General features: G+C 40.8%; 1 protein-coding gene across 1 annotated transcript in view; it reads right to left on the reverse strand.

The window, feature by feature from the left end:
- LMBRD1 (LMBR1 domain containing 1) overlaps positions 1–22,786 on the reverse strand; it is a 52,611-nt gene that overhangs the window by 23,921 nt on the left and 5,904 nt on the right. Inside the window, exons 4-6 of the mRNA XM_010191155.1 lie at positions 20,251–20,324; positions 5,774–5,899; positions 4,004–4,156 (exon numbers count right to left, since the gene is read on the reverse strand). Coding sequence (XP_010189457.1) covers positions 4,004–4,156; positions 5,774–5,899; positions 20,251–20,324 — 353 coding nt within the window. The remainder of the gene's footprint in view (positions 1–4,003; positions 4,157–5,773; positions 5,900–20,250; positions 20,325–22,786) is intronic.

Raw genomic sequence — 22,786 nt, forward strand, 5'->3', positions numbered from 1 at the left:
AATGATCACACGATCCACAAGTTTAGGTGGTACTTCTTTAATATTCCTCAAAATTAACTTCCAGAAGTTAATATCTGACTCACTGAAAAGCTAAAATACTGAGCTAATACTCGCCTGCCCAATTGTTTCCTACAGTGGAACTGTGAATCTGCTAAGCACAGGGACTTCATGACTTCAAGCCAACACTGTAGGAACACAAAAATTTAGACGAGCATTCATCCTGCTAGGGCTGGTATCCATTAACAGCGTAAAGAAAACCGGTGGCAGATTATTGAATCATTAAAGCTAGATTTTTCATGGGAAATGCTTACTGATTGCATTGGGTTTTTATGGTGAGGGTTTGCTAGCAGGGTGGCTGCAGGGGTGTCCTCTGTGAGGAGCAGCCAGAGGCTGCCCTATGCTGGACACAGCTGTTTCCAGTAGGCTCCAACTGCTGGCCAATGCCAAGCCCAGCAGCCAAGCTGGTGGCCCCTCTGGGAAAACGTATCTAAAAAGGGGAAAATACCAGAAAGTAAAGAAGAGCAAGAAGAAAAAGTGAGAAACAGCCCTGTAGACACCAAGCTCAGTGAAGGAGAAGGTGCTGCTACAGGCAATGGAGCAGACATCCCATGCTGCAGCAGATAACCACACTCAGCCCATGGAGTACCCCACACCAGAACAAGTAGGTACTTTTTGAAGGAAGCTGCAGCAATCCCATGTGCTGAAGCAGGTTCTTCTGTCAGGAACCACAGCCTGTGAGGTAGACCCATGCTAGAACAGGGACAAAGCAGGCGAAGGAAGCAGAAGCATTGTGGACTGATGACAACTCCCTATTCCCCACCTCCACTGTGTCCCTCCAGAGTCAGGACTCAAGGAGTGAGGTTGAGCCTGGGAAAATAGTGAGGAGGGGGGCAGGAGGTGCTTCCAATGATCTTTGTTTTTTGCCATTCAAATCAATTTTAATTGGCAATTTTCTTCAACTCTGTTTTGTCCATGACTGTAACTGGTAAAAAATTGCCCTCTCTATCTTGGCTCACGCATTTTTCCATCTTATTTCCTCTCCTATCCTGTTCCTGCGGAAGGAGAGAGCAGCTGGGTGGGCATTCTGTAGTTAGTCAAGTCAACCCATCACACTATTGTATGCTATGACCTACTTGACAAGAAGTTTAAGGTAAACTGGCAAACGTGGGTTAAAAATGATTGTTAGATTAAGCAAAACACTTGGCTTTGTTACCACTGTAAACTTAGGCCATGAAACATTCACACCTTTTGCTTGTCATGCCACCAACCTCCTGATGTAGGAGAACGCAGGAAGAAAGCCTGTCAGTTGAGCCACACCACCTCCTTGAGGCAACTCAACTCACTCCTGACAGCACCTCCAGTCTGCACTAACTCTGCCAGCATGGCTGTTAGTCAAGCAATTGCCTCTACTTTTCCAATTCAGCTCTCTCCAGAGAAGTAGCAGCCAGGAGGAATGAAGAAATCTAACGCCCATTAAAAAAATGCTCTTTGTAGCAGCCACAGTACACTTGGAATTGATGTCAATGCCTTTGAGTCCCTGCTTAAGCTAAGCCACATGAGCATGGTTTGTGCACGCAGGTCTCAAACTTCAAATCGGAGCACTTCGTTTTCTTCTATTACTCACCTTAGGCATCTCTTCCATTAGTTCACAACTGCTTTGAAGCACACCATGAAAAACTGATGCAATACTCCCAACTTACCATTGCTGAGTAGACTTCCACGTTCCACAACCTATAGTCTTGTTCATATATCGAGCAAACATAACTATGTGCTCAGGAGTCTTTTATCCCTAAACAGTTTTGATATCTATCCCTAGAGTGTACCATACTTCTCTTGCTGCCAAGAGTATCACATGAAAGTGTGAAAAATTCTGATAAAGTAGTAGTAGATTTGCTACCTACAAGAAAGGTTACACTTTGGAGAAAGAAATTAGACTAGTTTGATATTACTTGACAGCCTCGTGATGATGATTTCATTTGGGATCTTCTAGATGTGGTGCTTTTGATTGAAGTGCAAAATTACCAGCTTCATCTCTGAGTTTGATTTAACCATAATTAATTATTCTCAAAATCTACTTAACTCCACGCCAAAGAAAGGTCACTCTTCAGAGAAAAAGGGTTTTGGCTTTGATTAACAACAAATGCCAATAGGTGTTTAGCAGTAACAAAATAATTAAAGCAAAAACATAGGAGAACACCACATATTGACAATATGATTACAGAATTCTGAATATAAACACCAAGTTAAAACTGTAAAGACCTCCAAGACAAAGCGCTGCTCCTGGACACAGTATTTTTCTGTCAGTCCCAGTAACAGTCTGCAACTCCCATGACCCTTCGCCATCCCCCAAAAAGCAGGAATAACATTTTCCTATCTGGTACTTGCCTCATAATAAATGGAATTTCTCTTGAAGTCTGACAAACAGTCACATTCCTGAATAATAATACACAAGTTTGACTAAAGACAGAAGTCTTGTAAAGCAATAAGCAAAGCTCCAAGGTATTTCCTGCACTTTGACATTGATCAGAAGTATTAGATATGGGTATTAAAAGATTCCCTTTTCAGGAAAGCCACTAATTGACAAGTTGACAAGTAGTTGACTGACTAATTGGCAAGTTATATATATGTAAATACACCTCAAATGCAATTAAAGCAACAATAAACACAGTCTTGAAAGAGTTAAGGTGTTATCAGTGAAGTGACGGCCATTATCACCTTCACAGGACAGCTCAAGGAAAAGCCCAAGTAAACAAGTTTTGTAACATGCTTCATAGCATGACCCTATTCTGAGGGAAAATCTGTCAGGAAAAATTATCCACCTGCAACTCTCCTTTGGTCTGCAACTCTTAAATCAACAATTCACAGCAACTGTCACAGTTACTGAGGGAATTAAAAGCACTCAAACCACAAAAACAAAGACACTGGAACCCCATCATGATTGTAAATAATTTAAGTTACTAATGAGATTGTACACTATCCTATGAAAACATGATGAACTGTTAAAGTCCTACAGGCAATAGACATGGCCAATGCATTTCCCAAATTTAAGGCTAATGCGAGAAATTAGGGAAGCTACTACACAAGCTATTTTGAATCAAAGGAAGCATCCAAACTGTTAAAGTTAAGAATATTTATCCTTTAAATGAAAGGGCTAAGTCTGTATTTCTAATACATCCCAGAAAGTTAACTCCACTAAGAACTTCACACTGAAAGTTCTTGTTAAACTGCAATTTCAGCCCATTTCCACTGGTACTCAGCATAAACAGTAGCAATGACACTAGGGGTTACTGCTTATAGTGCCCCCTCCCCACCCTTTCAGCTTTTCAAAGTGCAGCCCACAGTTTAAAGTAAAGCTAAAATTTCTTCCTTCATCTAGTTAGCAAAAAATACTTTACATGGCACTGCTGCTCCATAAAAGTACTGGGTTTTGAAACCAGGTATCTACTAAAATCAAAGTCCTAAGATCAAAAAGAGACCAAGATCAAAGCTGTGCCCCAGTAACAGCCTCCTTTGCACTGGTTAAGTATCAAGACCGAAGTTTGATGGAGCTAGCATAGCATTGATCAAGTAATTACTGGGCGAGATGCTCATTCCAAATGCATATACTTCCATCAAAGTATCTCTCACTTCTGCTGGCTACGTGTAATTTAGATTAACTTAAGCTACCTGACCGCTATAGAATTCTTCCTTCTCTTCTTCCAATTTTCACATGCCTGAGAACAGATAAGTTATTCAGATTTCCTATGGCAGTGGCACCACAGTAGATCAGCTAGGACTTGCTTCTTTCCAAACTTAATCATATTTTCAGCGAAGTAAAAGGTTTTCCATGAGCTCAAATAGAGCTCGCTTTAGGACTGCCACTGCGTAGTATAACAGTAATTTAAAAAAATAAGCAGTTGATATTCAGGATGGTAACTGATAAACTCAACCTGTGATCTAGGTGGGAAGAAGAAAGCTTGAAGTTATTTGCATTTAAGTCTCAAAAAGTGCGAAAAAGTTTTACCTTTAGAGGCCGGAGAGCTTCGCAGAACTTGGTCCACCAGCTTTTCTCAATAGATTCCAGATGCCTCTCTCTTCTCCGAAGCGTCCTGAGCCTCTCTTCCAGTTGCTGTACACTTCGTCTGTCCCTTGATGACAGAGGCCGACCATCTCTGCACTGCTTACCAAAAAATAGCACAAGAGATCAAGGGACACTGAATCAATAAAGTAGACCTGACATCTACTTTAATGAGTTACAGCAACTCTAAAGACTTTGGAATATAAAATTCACACTGTTTCTATGTATAGCAAGAAGTGCAAAAGTCACAAGCTGCAGCAAGGGGAACTCTTATTAGGTGGCAGAAAACACTCTTCACAAAAAGGATGTCAAAAATTGCATCAGGGAGGGCAGTCTCCATGGCTAGAAATGCTTAAAATGCCCAGATGTGATCTGAGCAACCCAATCTAATACAGAAGGGGTCCTCGCTTTGTGTAAGGGTTGAACTTCAGGACTTTCAGAGGTCCCTCCCAACCAAATGCCATCACTAAGCCAAAACATTAAGCTTAGCATCTGTATTTTCTTCTCAGCATTCCACTACAGGTACCCCGCTACGTTTCTGGTACTTACAAGAACAAGATGACTTGCTTTTCCAAAAAGGAGCCTTACAGAAATGCAAACAAGAGGCACCGTTACCCCCAAAACTAGTTGGGTGTACCAGATAATTGTTTGTTTAATGATTATGTTGAAGAATGTACTTTAATTCTCTGAATACTGAGCAGGGGCCATCGCACTCTTGTAAACTGAGTAGCACCTCCTTTAATCTCAGACAAACACTAATAAGCAATAGCAACAAAATAGGCATTAAGAAGCTGAACCAGAATTGTTTAACATCGATGCTACTGTATAACAAACTCATCCTTAAATAAAAAATATTCTTATATTTTTAATACATCTCATACTCTATATTTTTCCATTTTGAAATTCCCTATTCAATCTTTCTCCTCTTATTTTAAAAGAGCCGTCCTGCAAAGAGTGAAACACTTCACACCTGGTGAAGCTGAAGTGAAGCTATTTTAGATAATTTCCCAAAGAGGCTACAAGACTAAGACCACATTCTAGGCACGCAACTCTTAAATTTGAGATCCCAATGTACTTGTCACAGGAACACATTCTCCATAGCCTGGAGAGCACCTCAGTGACTTGAAAAAGACTTTCTGAGAAAGGTCCAAGATTTGATTATTGAAGACTATTGAAATAAAGCAACCAGGTTCACCAATAGCAGAAGACCATGCTACATATCAAATCTTTTCATTTTATTAAGTAGCATACTCTCATCCTTCTAGTTATTAACTGAGAAGCAGAAATACTCAGGGCTGTTATTTATTAATAAATATAATTAATAGTTTGATGAACCTAACTCAGAATAACTCCATGTGGCAAGCATCCAGCGTTGATAACTACACTGAACATCAACATGGATACCATATCTGGTAGCAGACTAAGTGAGGTTAATATTCCACACTTCTCTAAAGTATCTCTTCCACATATCCAAGCAGGACTGGAGGAGTTTGAGTGAAGCTCCTTAGCACCATTATTTGCTACACAGATACAACTACTGCTGCAGGAGTGAAAGACAACCTGATCACACAGGTGACCACGTTTGTTTCTAAGTAACTCAAATAATTGCGAGCTTCTGACTGGCAATTCTTTCTGGAATAAAAACTCTACAGCATGACCAGAAAATAATAAGCAAGAAAAAAAAAATTCATTAAGTGAGAATAATGAGGAACAAACCTTTGATTTAATCCTTAATAAATGTTGCTCCACTTCTTCAATATCTTCAGTGTTCTCTAAACGTTCATAAGCTGCACTGGTAGTTCCCTTAATCAAGTTCAGAGGCAAAGCTGACATACCATAGGCCTGAAAGAGAAAGGAAACCTACTCGAATTTTCTGCCACACATTTTCATCTACTAAGGCTGTCGTATGTTGTAGATATAAAGGTATCACTGCTGGCTTTCTTCCCCATTCTCCTTCTGCAGACTCATAGTGAAGGCAATAAATTATTTTCCTTTTTTGAGCAAAACTTAACAAAAACGCTCAGCAGATTCCAGTGTCCCACTGTTCCAGTGCTACTGAAGCACCTCACAATCAGTGATACTACAGCATATGCTAAGACTTCATATAAGCAGAGTCCACTGAAGATTTTTCTCAAATCATTTAGCGTCCCAAAATGTTGACTTTCCCACTTTAGATCTTCATCAAAAACATTGTGTAATACAGGAATTACTAAATATTGAACTTCAATAGATTCAGAAGCAAAAGTATACACAACTTCTTAGCCAGTAGCCTTCAACTTTTAAAACGAAGTTATGTAGAAAGTACCTGACTTAGTAAAAATAATTCTGCAGTAAAAAATACAGTAGAAGCTAAATGCACCTAAATACAATTACATCCCAAGACTCCTTAGATACCCATTCACATTCATACATTTTCTTGGCATTTACTCCTAGTTATAAATCCTGTACCATTCAAAGTGTGTGCCAGCTTCTACACCAACACTACACCCAGACTTTCCCAATGCAGAGTCTGTAAGCTTCCCGTTCACATAAGAAAAAGATTTGAGGTGAGGTAAACATGAAAATGCCACTATTTCCTCCCTGCTACCCTATGAATCTTCTAGATCTGGACCAAGGTCAGAAGTTTCTCCAAGCAGTTTAGAGACCTTAGCCATGGGCTTTTTATTTGTTTTACTGTGGGTGAGGCTGTTGGTTGTTGACAAGGTAGCAATCACAACAAGGAAACTTATCTACGCAGTTGCAGATAAGCAGGCACTTCTTTATTGCCGCGCTGGGGAAACACAGAGGGTAGCTCCTCTAATTGTGCTCCCAAGTCCATACTTTTTCACAGCCTATTTATACATTTCCTAACAAAGCGAAATCATACGAGCATGCATAAGATGATGACCTTTTACTCTGCCCTTCACCTTGATTGGCTCCCCACTATCATGCCATGTAAGACATTGAATTACCCCTATATGATTTTGACATGGAGAGAAAAGAAGTTATGGCCTATTCTCGTACCCTTCCAAGCACCTGTATACACATACCCCACTCCCTTTTTAACTTTGTAGAGGTCAAAGTGTTCTTTTAATTCTACAGCCAAAACAAATGCCTACTTTAATCAGCCAGAATTTTCTCGTGACTACAACATGGTGATTGCTTGTTCTTGGTGCAGAGCCCTTCCTTCCTTCTCCCCTTCCAAGATCCTACTTAGACACACGCATGTCTCATGCATTGTACTCAAAGCAAGACACTGTCCCTTTTTTTGGTGTATTTTTCAATACCCTGTATAATACAGGTGTATACCCTGCCAGCCACACCCATTCCTAAGCCCCTTTAACAAAGGGGTCTTTACTATTAAATTATTAATTTACTATTATTGTAGCTCAAAAGCACATTAATTAAGAGAATAACCATTTCAATGTAAGTATCTGACCCTGAGCCCACAGACTTCAGTTCTGCTCTGCAAGTGACAAAATTCCACGACTTCAAGAAAAATTCCTCCAAGTATTAAGCTACAAAAGCACAAACCAGAAGTTTAACCACCTTGTTCACTTACTATGGAATTGGTTTCCTCATGTTCAGAGTGACAATTACCAGTGAATTGGTGCAACGGTGTCAGTCAAGTTCAAGCAGCAGCAGCAGCACATCTCCCCACAGGCTTCCAGCCCAAGGAAACAGCAGTACTTGTTAAATCACTTTAAAGCATTTAAGTTAGGGTAGGACAAAAGTATTTTCCTCAAAGTATTTCTTGAGGTACGTATTAGCAAAGAACACGCTGTGAGATGTTTGACAACTTGTACTACATGACTTTTTGTGCATAGTGAACATATTAGGATTGGTTCTACCGTGGACTCCTAAAGAATAAGGTAGGCTATTAACTATCTGCTCAGCACTTCATGACTTCCCAGCTGACACAGCCTCACTTGCCACCCAAAAATATAACTAAAAAAGGGAAAAAAAAAGGTATTTGCAGCACTGTTTACAGACTGTTCCAATGAAAGTTTGCTAAAAGAGGTAACTGGCATTTTCAGTCCCTATGTTTTAGCTTTCTGCTGTAAAAGCTATACAAAACAAAGACATCTCACCACAGACTAGTGATGATGGCAACTAAATTTCCTGCTTTCCAAGCCATTCTAGCAGTTCTGGTTTAGAACACAGCTATTCAGCCACAGAAACATTACCTACAAGACTAGATATTTTAGGCAAGGAAAAGAATTTCCCTGAGGCTGGACTTTACAACTCTGCCCCTCAATGTGGCTCAGTTCTCCCTCTAGACCATCTCCTTTCAGAGCATTAAGCTGCTTTGCCAGCTACAAGAGCTAAAATGCAGTCTGTCCCAACCCTCCTCCTCTAAGCTGAAGAAAATTCCTTCAACCTTTATGGGTTGCATTCTCCAACTCTTACCACTGTCACTTTGAATTAATCCATTTGAAGAGGAGGCCTTAACAGCTGCTAAACCTGAGGCCATCCTTGTTGGCCCCATCTTGCCACCTGTCGATGTCTCTGTGGTGGCTCTTCATTCTGTTCTATCTACTACTCCCAAGTCAGACATCATTCTCAAGCTTGATGACCATATACTCAATCCCATTATCCAGATTATTTAAGACTGAATAGTATCTGGCCCACATTGACCCTGAAGAGCTCCCTCAGGGCTGGTTGCTAATAGCATAACTCCAGAATTTAGGTGAAAGCATGAACACCATCCAACTTCACAACCCAAACGCAGGCTGCAATCTAACCAAGTTCCCTCTGTGGAACCCCAAACACTTCCAGCCAGAGCCAAAACCATTCAGGATGCAGAAACACATATAATAATAGATTGCTATGACTATAGGGCTACACAATTTTACAAACCTAAGCTTAGAAGCAATCATTTTTTACTATTAAGCAGAGGCTTCCACTTGTTCTTCAAACAGCTATCACCAACTAACAAGTATCAAGTACTTATTCAACAGAAACAGTTAAGGAATAAAATTCAGAGTTCTAAATCTTCTAAAACTAAGTTTCTACAAAGGAAACTGTAACTCAAAGCAATGCAGTGGTTTGCTGTTTTTACCTATGTGAATTACATACTGGAATACTGCGCTTGCTCCAGCAATAAAGGCAGTCTAAGCTCCCTCCTTGAATACAGAAGATGCTAATAGTGAGATGATTATGCAAGTGAGCCTCACAGCATCAGTGGGGGAGAAAGCCACATGGTCCTTCAAGACATCAATATGCAGAATGAGGGACAGTGAGATGAGTCATTGCATGTGATGTGTCCCAGGGCTGAACAGAAGCTGTATTAGCTCAGTTTCAAGGCTGCATTTCCCTTCAGGCTGACATAGAAGTTCAAGGCTGCCCTGAAAAAAGTTTTAATATCCCCTGGGTTAGTGTAAGCATTAAGTTATCCATGAGCTGCTGTTTTGGGGATTCTCAAAAAGCAAGCAATGTATCAAAGGCAGCACAGGAAAACCAAAGCTGCACACTAAAGCCAAGAGAAGGCTCAGTCCTGAAGAAAAATGTTGGTACAAAGTTTGGAATATGAATAAAAACAAAGCAGAAGAGCTTCTCAAGCAGTTAAGACAGGCTAATTCATATATCTGAATTTTGACAAAACAATTAAGTCTTGACATATTTACACCACTGAAACAGCTTCCAGGACTTCTTAGAGGATCTTTGCCTTGAAGTGTTAAATCAGAAAGAAGGCACTGCACTCAAGAGTGAAAATAATAATCCAAAGGTAACAGGTAATTACAGCACACATAGTTTTGCCCACACAGGTTCTTCAAAATAAACTGAATCTAGTACTAAACTCTAGCTGCTCAGGCTGGTATTTGAAAATACATGCTGCAAGGTTCGGTCTTTAAAGTCTCAAGTTGCTACATGTCCTGTTACTGGATGCCTGATCAGCTTCATAGAAACTGTTTTATAGTAGGAAAAAAATAAACCTAAATGGATAGTTAAATTACTAATTTAGGAGAAGAGTCCCCTCATATAGATCACTTGTGGAGATTCAACAAAGAGATAACCCCCTATCAGCTAAAGGGCTGGAAAGCCAAACTCAAAGAGCTCACTGCATAGTAAGTACAAGGCAGAAGCACCATCCATGAGCAGCCATCTCATCCTCATTTGGGTCTGCCCACAGGCAATACAGACCATACCTCTGGATGGATGAAGCTGATATTATAGATTTCTTGAAGTAGGTAGCTTTCTACTCTAAAGAGAGGGAAAACAAACCAAACCAGAATAACTTAAAGCAACAAAACACCCAACTTACCCATCCTATAAAAAGAACAGCCTAAACAAAGCCCTTAGGAGTTCTTCCTTATTTGTTATGCCCAGAAGTGAGAGCTAGGCCTGAGACAGGAATTTGCAAAGCAAGCTGTCATCAGTGAAGCAGGAGCCTGTAGCTCACATGAAAGCAACAATTACTTTAATACTGTTGATGCAGGACCTGTAGGCACTGAAGAACAGCGAGCAGCATGCTCTAGCTGTTCTCTCAGCATGGAATACAAATATACTCTCTGCTCCAGAGCACTAAAACCTCAGTGGAGAGTACGTGACCACTGCTTCCACTTTGCTTCATCCTCACTTCTCCTGTCCCTTTCTTTCCCATCCTGTCTGCAAAACAGTGTTTTCCAGAAGTTGCAGCAAGCATCTATGCCAGGGATAAATCCTTGAGTATTGAAAAGATTCAGAGAGGTTTTCCACTGCAAGCTATAACCAAATAATTTAACATTTCTAAATTGTACACACTACCAGAAAGTTCCACTGAAAAGGGTGGATTATGGTGGGAACAAATAATAGCCACCAACCAGATCAGCCATAAGCACACACAGATCAGTCCTGAGGAGCACAGAAAAAAAACCACATTGAAATTAATATAGCAAATGAAAGACTTAAATGAGTTAAAGCTAACTTTGAACACCTACTGCAAAAAGCCTGAAGCCATGAGGCATTATAAGTTTAACTAGAAGTGATGTTTCACTTCCTACACCCGCTATGTTCAGCTAAGAAGGTACAGTCAAATGTTTCACTCATGGCCCAGATAGGATAATCTCTCCCTTTCAGAGCTCAACCAGAACAGGTGAGTTGTTTCTGACCAGTCTGGGACACAGCCAGCATAAGTGAAGGTAATGATCAATTTTTTTTCTAGTTAAAGGTATTCTTAACAGTTAAACTCAGGATTTCAAGAAATTATCAGTACTTGTGTAGCATAGCTGAAAAACTTCCCATTTCATTTAGTTTTAGAGGTTCATATATCAAGCAGACATAGCTTTTAAGTGCTATCACTGGGGTGTTTTAAAAGGTATATATATCTTGCACAAAAAATGTTTGTCAGTATTAATTTCTACATTTCTTGCATAGCACTGCCCTCTAGCGAAGTGACACGAAACAGCCAAATGAAGAGATCCACAACTCAATCACTACAAGCAAGGCATAAGGAGGAATGCTCACGACTTTAGATACACAAATATTCAAATTCCTATTTTCTTAAAACATCCTGTTTCAAGACTTCATCTGAAAGTGTGATCACGAAAGACAAAAATGCTCAATTCTACCAACTGGATTGCAATCAAAAACACATCTGAGTTAGAAACCAACTAAACTCTAGGATACAAAATGCTTTAAAGAGATACAAGTCAAGTACAAGTTTGTTGCAACGTGAATGTCATACAAAACCCCTTTCATTTCAAGAACTGTGGTATAGAAAAGATTTTCAGTATTCATAGCCTAAATAGCTTTTTATCTGGATTATGTTAAGTATAAGGGAAGTCGTATTACGATAACTTTTATCCCTCATAGCAATTGATAAAGTTCAGTTGCTTTTGTAATAACCAGGACTCCACTTTTCCTGAAATTACCTTTCTTCTGTGCACACAACTGCACAGTTTTCTTGGAAAGCCATCTGACTCTACAACTAAGTCATCTACTTTCTCGCATTAAAGAAATATGCCTTAATCTCTGGCTATCTACACACACCACCCTGCTAAAGATTAAAAACTGGAGTTTAAGAACCTTATTTTCCAGAACACCATTAAGCATAGCAAACAGTGACAGCAGTTCACACCTTCTCCCTGAATGTAAAGGGCAAAGGAGAAAGTCTCACAGAATCCCAGCATGGTTTGGGTTGGAAGGGACCTTAAAGCCCCCCCAGACCAACCCCCATGGGCAGGGACGCCTCCACCAGCCCAGGCTGCTCCAAGCCCCGGCCAACCTGGCCTTGAACACTGCCAGGGAGGGGGCACCCACAGCTTCCCTGGGCAACCTGGGCCAGGGCCTCACCACCTCACCGTCAAGAATTTCTTCCTCATATCCCATCTAAATCTGCCCTCTTCCAGTTTAAAACCATTCCCCTCGTTCTATCGCTCCCTGCCCTTGTAAAAAGTCCCTCCCCAGCTTTCCTGTAGGCCCCTTCAGGAACTGGAAGACCACAATAAGGTCCCCCCGGAGCCTTCTCCTTCTCCAGGCCTCCCAGTCTACTATTTCCAGATTCATTTATCTCATGGACAGTTGGGGTTTTGATTTTCTTTTATTTTTGGGTTTGGTTTTTTTTTTTGTTTGCTTGCTTGGGTTTTTTTTGGTTGGTTTTTGGTCACTAGTTGGTTTGGGGTGGAAAGTTTGAAAACTCATGTCCTACAACTTGGAAAGTCAGTATTTTACCTAGTAAAATCTCAGTTCTTTAACGGGAAGTTTCAGTATCCAGTTGCTATAAGAACACAAATTTTTGAATAACATTGTTATTGAAAAAAATCCCAAAGCATGGTACAGACTAAGCAAACTGAACTGCAATGTTTAGTATGGGATTTCTCACAGCTGTTGTGCACAACACAAACAGTGCATTGGGCACTTGTTTAGCCCTTTCTCTCACATCCCTCACTACAGCATCTTTGAACACATTCACCTTTATTCTTCAAATTAATGTTTTCTGCCTACCACAAAGATTCAAAGTTTGCCTCACTCTAAAACCTCAACGTACAGAGCTATCATTAATCTGGCAGTTTAATATCTACAGTAGGAATCAGGCTGTTAAAACACTCAAATTGGTTCATTGTTTTGGTTATTTACCACTTCATGGAGAAGTGAACATAATCAAATTACTACATGGCTTTTATATTTCAGAATTGACACTGAAGTGGTTAAGTGGTCACGACAACAAATGCTACTAAGTGCTGGATTTCTCAGCAACTGTTTGACATCTGCTTAAAAGAAAATCAGTAGCAAACAAGTGCATTTAAAATTAGATTATAAAAGGTTTTAGGCTTGTTGGCTGCTAATAAAAATAAGTTGCCAGAAAAGTAAATCCTACTCTGGACAGACATTAGGTGAGAAAAAGGCCATTAAATCTGTCAATAGACAAACTGAGCTTGGTAACATCTCTTCTTTCAGGATGGAGGAAAAAAAAAAAAGCATCATTTTACAATTTCAGAAGAAATCCAATAACGCTTATTGAATGTTTTGGAAAAATTACAGAGCCAATTACAATCATTCTTCAAGGACATGCAAAATGCAATGCACAAGATCACTCAGAAATTAATCTGCCTATCATTCTGCCTTGAATTCAAATAGCAATCTGGAGCCCTAAACAGCTATTGTATTAATACCTAAGGCAATATAAAGCCATTTCAATGCAAAGCACATTAATGAAAGAATAGATGCAAACCACATCTGTGAAACTGCTTCAAACAAAGCACTGCGGCCCTGATTTATCACTTTCTTGTTGTATTCCTCGTTCATAGACAGGGAAAGCTGTCAGTGTAAATCATCAAGGTCACAGATTTGCAGAGCCCCCCTGAGGATCACTTGTTCACATTTCTAAACAACTTTAAATATCAAGTGCTGTACTTCAGTATTATGCATTGCATAACACCAGAAAAGAAATAGACTTCCTGTTATTAAAGCTTTAAAACAGAAAAGCAATTAGCGATTCAAGATCACGTTGAAAACTGAGCCATACCAAGAAATAAGCTTAAATAACGTCACCCATTTAAACATTACATGTACTTGAAAAAAATTACATCTATGTTTGTGCTCTTGTCAGTAATATTAACGTATCTATCATGAACATTTGTATAGTCTACACTTGTGATAAAATCAGTTACTTCCCCTTAAAAAACTTAGGGTATACAACTTTCTCCCCCTTCCCCATCTTCAAAAGTGTCAATTAACGTCAAGGAAAGACTATTCTTCAGTATATTCAGCAAGGAAATGCAGCATGAAGTGTGAGTTTTAGTATTATATTCTAAAAGAACATGCTAATAAGGATCAGCTCAAAGTTAGTCACAAGAAACTTAACTGCAGCTTCCACAGCTAAAAAACACTTGGGTATTCTTACACTCATTTGCAGAAGCACACAAGTAAGTTTGCTTCTTGTACAACCAAGTGTTTCGAGCTACAGAGTGATGGAAAAAGTCATTCATATTGCTTAGGAGTTAGTATTAAATGTCAGTTTTGAGCCTCCACGTGGGCTAGGTTTAGCTTCCCAATGGGAGTCTGGAAAATACACATCACTGACAAGAGATGTCAGCATGTTGTAACGGTGTAGTAGTGTTGAGATCTGAAGTGGGAAGCATTAATCTGAAAACAGTTTAGGTCAAAAGTGTTCTTCAAAGTTGTAGAGTGCTTTGCATCTGTCCATGAACTTGCTTTCATAATTTTGATTTATTTCTTTTAAAATGGTACCGTAGCAATATAAATAAGGTACCCACCTAAACTGCTGTTATACTCAACTTCAACAAATCAAGCTGTGAAAACAGTATTCTGCTTTACCACACATCTATTCTATTTTCTGGGTCCTAACCTGTAAGCTTGCTACAGGCTGTAAACAGTTATAAGTTTGGGGAAAATGTAGCCAATTCAGTTCTGCACCCACCTCCTAATAAAACAAGTACCTTAGGAAGAAAGGCTGCTCATTTACTATAGCTCATAGCTATAGTAAAAACAAGCCAAAAAACCAAAAAGACTCACTGACAAGAAGAACAGAAACAAAGCTAACAGAACAGGAGTCTGTAAGGCAAATGTAAGAGGCAATTTGAGAATTTACTGTTACGGACTCTTTAATAAGGTGAGACTCATCAAATCCAACTGAGATGCCTCCTCTGCTTACGTTACAGGTCCTGAGAAGCCACAGTTGCCACATCCTGCAGGACTGTCCCAAGTGTCAGCACAAGGAAAACTGAACAGAACAAGTTAAGTTATTTTTCACTTAAAAGTGGAGTTAAGATCTTCTCTCTGAACACTTCTACCCCTCAATCATCTTCCCTGCATCTCACTCCTATTCTCATTTGAATGACACAGAGTTAAGAAAGGCTGTAAAACATGTAATTTGCTCCTTTATTTAAATATTAGCTCTTGACTCCTGAAGGTATTTCATAGCAAGCACAAAACTTCTTACAATTCTTAAAATAACACTTGCTTTTGGTTAAAAGCATCTGCAAAGACATACAGCATTTTCTGCATTAAGTCATCACTGAAAGTAGTTTTGAGGAATATCTGACCTTCCCTGGGAGAAGCTACTTTTACATTAATTCCTTAAGGTGATAGTTTCTGTATTAGCACCATCCCAGTGACTTACCTTCAGGGATGAAATGCTTATGTATTACTAGTCCCTCCCCAAATTCATAACTAGTATGTCACACAAATTGAAGAACTCAGAAATTTAGTTTTATTTCTTCAGCCTTAACAGCGTATTTCACGCTACCCCACTCAGAAGCTGGGGAGAAGCTCATACCTCCACAGCAAAATCCTGCATTTTTCCTCAAATTATGAAACGAGCTCTTCTCTGGGTATCACTGGCTCAAATGTAGTGACCTGATTTTGACAGAATTATAGAATCTTTAGATTGGAAAAAAGACCTTTAAGATCATTGAGTCAAACCATGACCTAAATGGTGGTTGAAGCTATAGAAAATGAAAACCAACAAGCTTGTATGTGTGTGTGTGTGTGTGTGTGTGTGTGTGTATATATATATATATATATATATGTAGTGTGTGTATAGATGTATATATGTATGTATACATATACGTATATGTATATATACGCACTGAAAGTAGTGTTATCTACGTTTCTATCACACTCGGTAACACAAGCTCTCAGCTGTCAGCAACTCTGGTCCAGCCCAATGCTTCAATTTGTGTTGTCCCCCAACTACCCCCTTGTCACCCCAATAAAACCCAAATATACCAAACGTTACAATACCGTGTCATCTGATAAGAAGTCTGTTTGTGCATGAACAGTTCACCACATACTTCAGAGTAATACATTAAATCAACCTGGGCTTTAAGAGAGGCCCAGAACGCTGGATCGATGCTGCTGGTGCTCCTTACAAAATAGATGTTAACTGGATTAGTAATTGGGGTAAATTTGTTAGCTCCATTATTTAAACTGCAGCAATTTACAATCTAAAGAACACCACCCCCTGCACCTCCTCCTGAGGCAGCAGCAGAATATCCTTTCATACAGGAAGCCCAGGAGCAGACACATGCAGAAGTGATATTTTGCTCTCAGTATCTACTCAAATTCAAGACTGCCAGGGCCAAAGCCTCTTGTCCCCAATTTCTCACAGCACTGTGTATTACCACAATGCAGAAGTGCCATTTTAGAACAGCCACAATCTAATTCTTCACACTGAAGACAACAGAAACCAGTACCATTGACATATATTTCACTAACTGCAGAATGGATAAACTGTACTCCAAGTGACTTAAACAGAATCATTTATTTTATCCATTTCATGGTACTCTTTCACAAACATTGAGATTATATCAGTCAACTACAGTCAGTGCAGGCCCAGACCTCCTATTTACTTGTAGCATTTTGGGTTAAAGTAGCAGACATCCAATGTGAATCCATTCTTAATTAGGTATGAAAGTATTTGCTGACAAATCACTTGTTACAACACAGCCTTTATTAGATGCTCATCTACAATAGATTTTTCTCTAGAGTAAAAAAGTGAATATGAGTATAAAGAAGACCAGATGTGCCTGTTCTTAGCTTCCCTTTCATAATACAATTACACCACGGGCAGTGGAACAGACTGGGGATATTCAGCAGTGAGGGGAACAAAAACAATTCAGTTACGTCTGTACTACAAATCCTCAACTTTTAACTGGTATAAACCAAAGATCTGAGATCACCTCTGTTCAGAGACAAGGAATGCAGATATCTCTTCTCTCTAAGCTTTTTTTGCATCATCTGCTGAGCATTTGTGGAAAATTTTGAAGTAGGTGTCTTTGTTCTTGTGTTCACCCTTATATAAAGTATTCTCTTTGTGCGCTTAAAAAAAAATCTACCACCGATTATCAAACAGTATTTTGATGAGTAAGCACTAAGGCCTCCCACCTTTAGAAACTGAGACAAGCAATTTGATAGGCACACAGAAGGCTGGCTGAAAAATACAGGAACATAACGACTTGTCTTAAGACTAACAAAAAAAATCCACAACGCAAAAAAGTGGGAAGTTACCAAGAGAAAAACAGTTAATTCTTCCAGAATTGTGATTCTCCATGTGGAGGGAGTGGAGCAACCTAAACAGGCAGAGACTGAGAGGCCATGCTCTGGGCCAACATCAACCCAAGGCTTAGGGAAGTGCAACAGCACAGGAATTTTTCACTACTGATGTAACTTCTGCATTAAGCCATACCACTGGGAAAAGCCTAAAATCACAGCAGCGTTAAAGTTGGAAGAGACCTCCAAGACCATCAAGTCCAATGTCAGCCCAACCCCACCATGGCCACAAAACCATGTCCTGAAGTGCCACATCCAGGCGCTGCTTGAACCCCTCCAGGGATGGGGACTCCACCACCTCCCTGGGCAGCCCCTTCCAGTGCCTGACCACTCTTGCAGTACAGACATTTTTCTTCAGATCCAATCTAAACCTCCCCTGGTGCCACTTGAGGCCATTTCCTCTCGTCCTGTCCCTGGTTACATGGAAGAAGAGACCAACCCCCACCTCTCTACCCCCTCCTTTCAGGCACTTGTAGAGAGCCATAAGGTCTCCCCTCAGTCTCCTCTTCTCCAAACTAAACAACCCCAGCTCCCTCAGCCGCTCCTCATCATTCTTGTGCTCCAGACCCTTCCCCAGCTCCATTGCCCTTCTCTGGACACGCTCCAGCCCCTCAGTGTCCTTGTGGGAGTGAGGGGCCCAAAACTGAACACAGGATTCAAGGTGCGGCCTCACCAGTGCCCAGTACAGGGGCACAATCCCTGCCCTGCTCCTGTTGGCCACTCCATTGCTGATACAAGCCAGGATGCCATTGGGCCTTTTTGGCCACCTGGGCACGCTGCTGGCTCCTGTTCAGTTGCTGTCACCAACACCCCCAGATCCTTTTCTGCCTGGCAGCTTCAGCCACTTCTCCCCACGCCTGCAGCATCCATGGGGTTGTTGTGACCCAAGGGCAGGACGCGGCACTTGGCCTTGTTGAAGCTCACACAATTGGCCTCAGCCCACGGATTCAGCCTGGCCAGGTCCCTCTGCAGAGCCTTCCTACCCTCAGGCAGATCAACACTCCCTCCCAGCTCAGTGTCATCTGCAAACTTGCTGAGGGAGCATTCGATCCCCTCATCCAGGTCATTGATAAAGATAATATAAGCCCACAACATAAACTGGAATGTAGGTACATGGTATCCACGTGCTGTCAAGGCCACACTCACAATTCACTCAGACCATGAAAGCAGCATTCATGCTGTTACAGGGGGAAGTTGCTCACATACAGAAGCTTCACCATCTCTGGCAGTGGGCAAAATGCACCAGAGCATCAAAAAAAAAAAAAAATCTACTCCTGTCACAACTTTGAGAACAGCTTTTTAATAAGTGGTTTTCACCATCCATGACATTTGTAACTCAGTCCACCCATGTATCACTGTTTCAGTGTAAGATTCTATGATTGCCTGCAAACAATGACAGAAACCACACTTGTGTTGGAGGTGGACAATAACCACCTCCTGTGTGAGCTCACCCCTGAAACTTCTGTGAAATAGCTCCTCCATTCCTCCCACCTCGCCTTAACCCTTTCTGTGAAACAGAAGGGATAGTTACAAAAAGATCAAATGCAATGGTTATAAACAAAGTAAATGCACAGGCCTGTTGAAGTTTTCAAAGCAACAAATTAGCCTAAAATCTTAGTAATGAAAGCATTCAGAGAAGACTGTTTTAGTTTTCATGCCTGGTGTTTCACCTCATTTAGCACTTATTTGTACAAGTTCTGAGTACACTAAGACTAAGGCAGCAACACTGAGGACACTGAGGTCTGGGGAATGACCTATTAGAGAGCAGCGTAGGGGAAAGGGACCTGGGGGTCCTGGTGGCCAGCAGGATGACCATGAGCCAGCACTGTGCCCTTGTGGCCAAGAAGGCCAATACCATCCTGGGGTGTATCAGGAGGGGGGTGGTTGTAGGGCAGAGAGGTTCTCCTCCTCCTCTACTGTGCCCTGGTGAGACCGCATCTGGAATATTGCGTCCAGTTCTGGGCCCCTCAGTTCAAGAAGGACAGGAACTGCTGGAGAGAGTCCAGCGCAGGGCTACAAAGATGATGGAGGGAGTGGAGCATCTCCCTTATGAGGAGCGGCTGAGGGAGCTGGGTCTCTTTAGTTTGCAGAAGAGGAGACTGAGGGGAGACCTCATTCATGTTTATAAATATTTAAAGGGTGAGTGTCACGAGGATGGAGCCAGGCTTTTCTCGGTGACAAACAATGATAGGACAAGGGGTAACGGACACAAACTGGAACACAGGAGGTTCCACTTCAATTGGAGAAGAAACTTCTTCTCAGTGAGGGTGACAGAGCCCTGGACCAGGCTGCCCAGAGAGGTTGTGGAGTCTCCTTCTCTGGAGATGTCCAAAACCCGCCTGGACACCTTCCTGTGTAACCTCATCTGGGTGTTCCTGCTTCGGCAGGGGATTGGACTGGATGATCTTTTGAGGTCCCTTCCAATCCCTAACATTCTGTGATTCTGTGACACAAGTATTGTCTTCATCTGAGAAACCACAGACAACACCACACAAATTACTGAATGCAGTCACATATTTCCAGGTTCAGCGAGTTTTGAGGAAAGAAGCATATTGTGAAACTCACCTTAATGCTGCCTACAACCAATCTGGGCTCAAAAATAAGCAGGGAAGTAACATAGGAAATAGCGAATATTAGCATTAAATAAAATCCAAACGCAGACCATGATGACTGCAAATACCATGAACGTAAAGAGCTGAAACATTTGCATAACAACTTACTGTGTAAGTGATAGCTGCCAACATCCCAATTACAGTCAAGGAGCTGATGGAAAATGAGAGAGCAGTCAAGCCATCTGCAAAGAAAAAAAAACCAAAAGCCTGTTGAAAATTCCTACAGTAGTGGTACAAGAACATTTCTTCCTGAATTGGTTTCCTGCAGATATTTCAGTTCATTAGACTGAAGAAAAAAAAAATATTGAGATAGTTTGCAGCCATAACAACTCAGTTGAAAATATTCTCCTAGCAGAGCTTTGTTAGCAGCAGATCCTCCTCCAGCACTGCAAGGAGCAGGACAGACATCTCATTTTGCTACAAGTTCAGAGACGTTGCATTCAGTCAAATGCTTGAAAAGCCACTAGTGAACTTGCTCCCATAGCTGTCTAATGCCTCTTCAAGACTCATTTCTGGCCTCCACAAGGTGCTGTGGTAATTTTCCCAACTTACACATGCATTCTGTATGGTTCTTCTTTATTGTGTTTGTTATCACCTATTTCTTACAATAAAGCACCATGCAGAGAATCAGGCAAGCGTGGATCCTTCAACCAACAAAACCAGACTGCAAGTCTCAGATTCACTCAAACCACACACATCCAGACACCCAGACTAGAAAAAGGTCAGGGAAATATGGAATTACTGCAGCCTTACTACCACTCCAGGAGTGAAAAGGGACAGGAGAAGAAAAGCTTTACCAAGCTCAAGCCCGAAGGTATCAATCTCCCTGCACAGTTTTTCACAACAGCACTGTCCCTAAACTCACCACATAGGATACAACATGGCAAGCTTTTTTGGTTAAATAGCATGGAAACTTATAGTAGTTATTATAGAAATTAACTTTCAGCAATCACTTTAATATTTGCATTCAAGTCATAGTAACAGAGCTTGGGAGAACAGGCCAATCCCCAGCTCACTACAACCTCCTTTCAGGCAGTTGTAGAGGGTGATAAGACCTTCCATCCAGTTAATACAAGAATTTAAGAGGGTAATAACTTTAATTCCTGTTCACACAGAATTGTAGCAGCCACTTTCCAGTCATCCGCTGGTTTCCATTCTTTTTTCTTTTCTTTTTTTGTGATCGAGCACCCACAGACTGATAAACCCTGCTACAGTGATCCTCTAGGAAAAGCTGCATCTGTCTTCTCACCAACCCTACAGGTCTTCTTCCAAAAAGATCAGAAAAGTAATAAAATAACAACCAAATACAACTTCACAGCTCAAATCTTTCCTTTGCTGGTCTGCCAGAAAGCAACTTTCCAAAAGCTAACAGCAATATGTTCAATAAGTTTCAAATGCTGCAGCTATGTCCAAAACGGAAAAACCCCCAACTCAGCACTATTCCCTTTTAAGTAATGGTGAAAATTTTACCTATGTTCTGAAGTTTAGGGGGGGGAAAAACCCCACACATAAGTGACCCCTATTTCTTAATATCACAAAAGGTACTTAAATACTGTATTTGATGATCCTCCTGTACTTGTAATTGAAACCAGTATTTAATATCCATTTAAAAAGTTTGAACTATGTTTAATGGAAGATGAAGAAATTAACTGGCTGGAAAAAAAATAATCATAATTTTATACTAGATGTGTATTATCAGGCTCTGCCTCAGTTTGCATTCCTTTTATAATCCCACAAACCAAATGGGCACAGAACAAACATCCAAAATTAAGATCTTTGTATTTCTTGGGTTAACTGCAGAAAGACAAAGGAAAAGGATGAGTTAATATTAAAATAGGACAACAAATAAAGACAACAGGCAAGAATTTTGCCCTCATTTCTCCAGTATCTGCAACACGAAAGCACCTTCTGCAGCAACACCGACTGGGGACCTGCTGGTCATGGAGGAGCTCTATGAAAACCCAGGACCATGCACCAGCAGCAGCCAAGTTCCAGCGCCATCCTAGGCTGTATCAACAGGACCACGTATATCCACATTGGATAAGAGGAGAGTTTTTTAGTTTTATTATTTTTTAACCATGAGATGAAAGTCTGCATCCTTATGGGTTTTGCAAGAAGTAACTGATAAAGGCCTGAGCAACTGGATCTGACCTGACAGGTTCCTTCTCTGTTCAGGAGACTGAACGAGATGACCTGAGGTCTTGAGTCAGAGCTATCCCATGAAATTTAAAGTCACAAGTGAATACAGCTAGAGACAGAAATCAAAACCAGACTTCCACATCCCAATCCAGTACCTTAATGATTAAACCTTCCTAGAAATAAAGATCAGCTACTTTCATAGCAAGGACATGAGGTACCAAATGCCTCCTTTGCCTCAATCTTTACTACTAACACCAGACTTCAGGAAACCCAGGCCCAAGAGACCAAGGGAAAGGCTGGAAAGAAAATACATCATTATAGAAGAGGATCAGGTTAGAGAATAATTAAGCAAATTATATAAAGGTGTTATGCCCTGAAGGGATACACCAAGTGCTGACAGAGCTGGCAAGTGTCACTGCAGGGAGCTTTTAGTCAGTACAAAATTCCTAGAATAATGCAGAATACAACTGACCAAGGCTTGTAGCATTGTATTGTAAAGCATTCA

This window comes from Mesitornis unicolor, unplaced genomic scaffold (genome assembly GCF_000695765.1).
Source record: "Mesitornis unicolor isolate BGI_N332 unplaced genomic scaffold, ASM69576v1 scaffold43038, whole genome shotgun sequence".
Lineage (NCBI taxonomy): Eukaryota > Metazoa > Chordata > Aves > Mesitornithiformes > Mesitornithidae > Mesitornis > Mesitornis unicolor.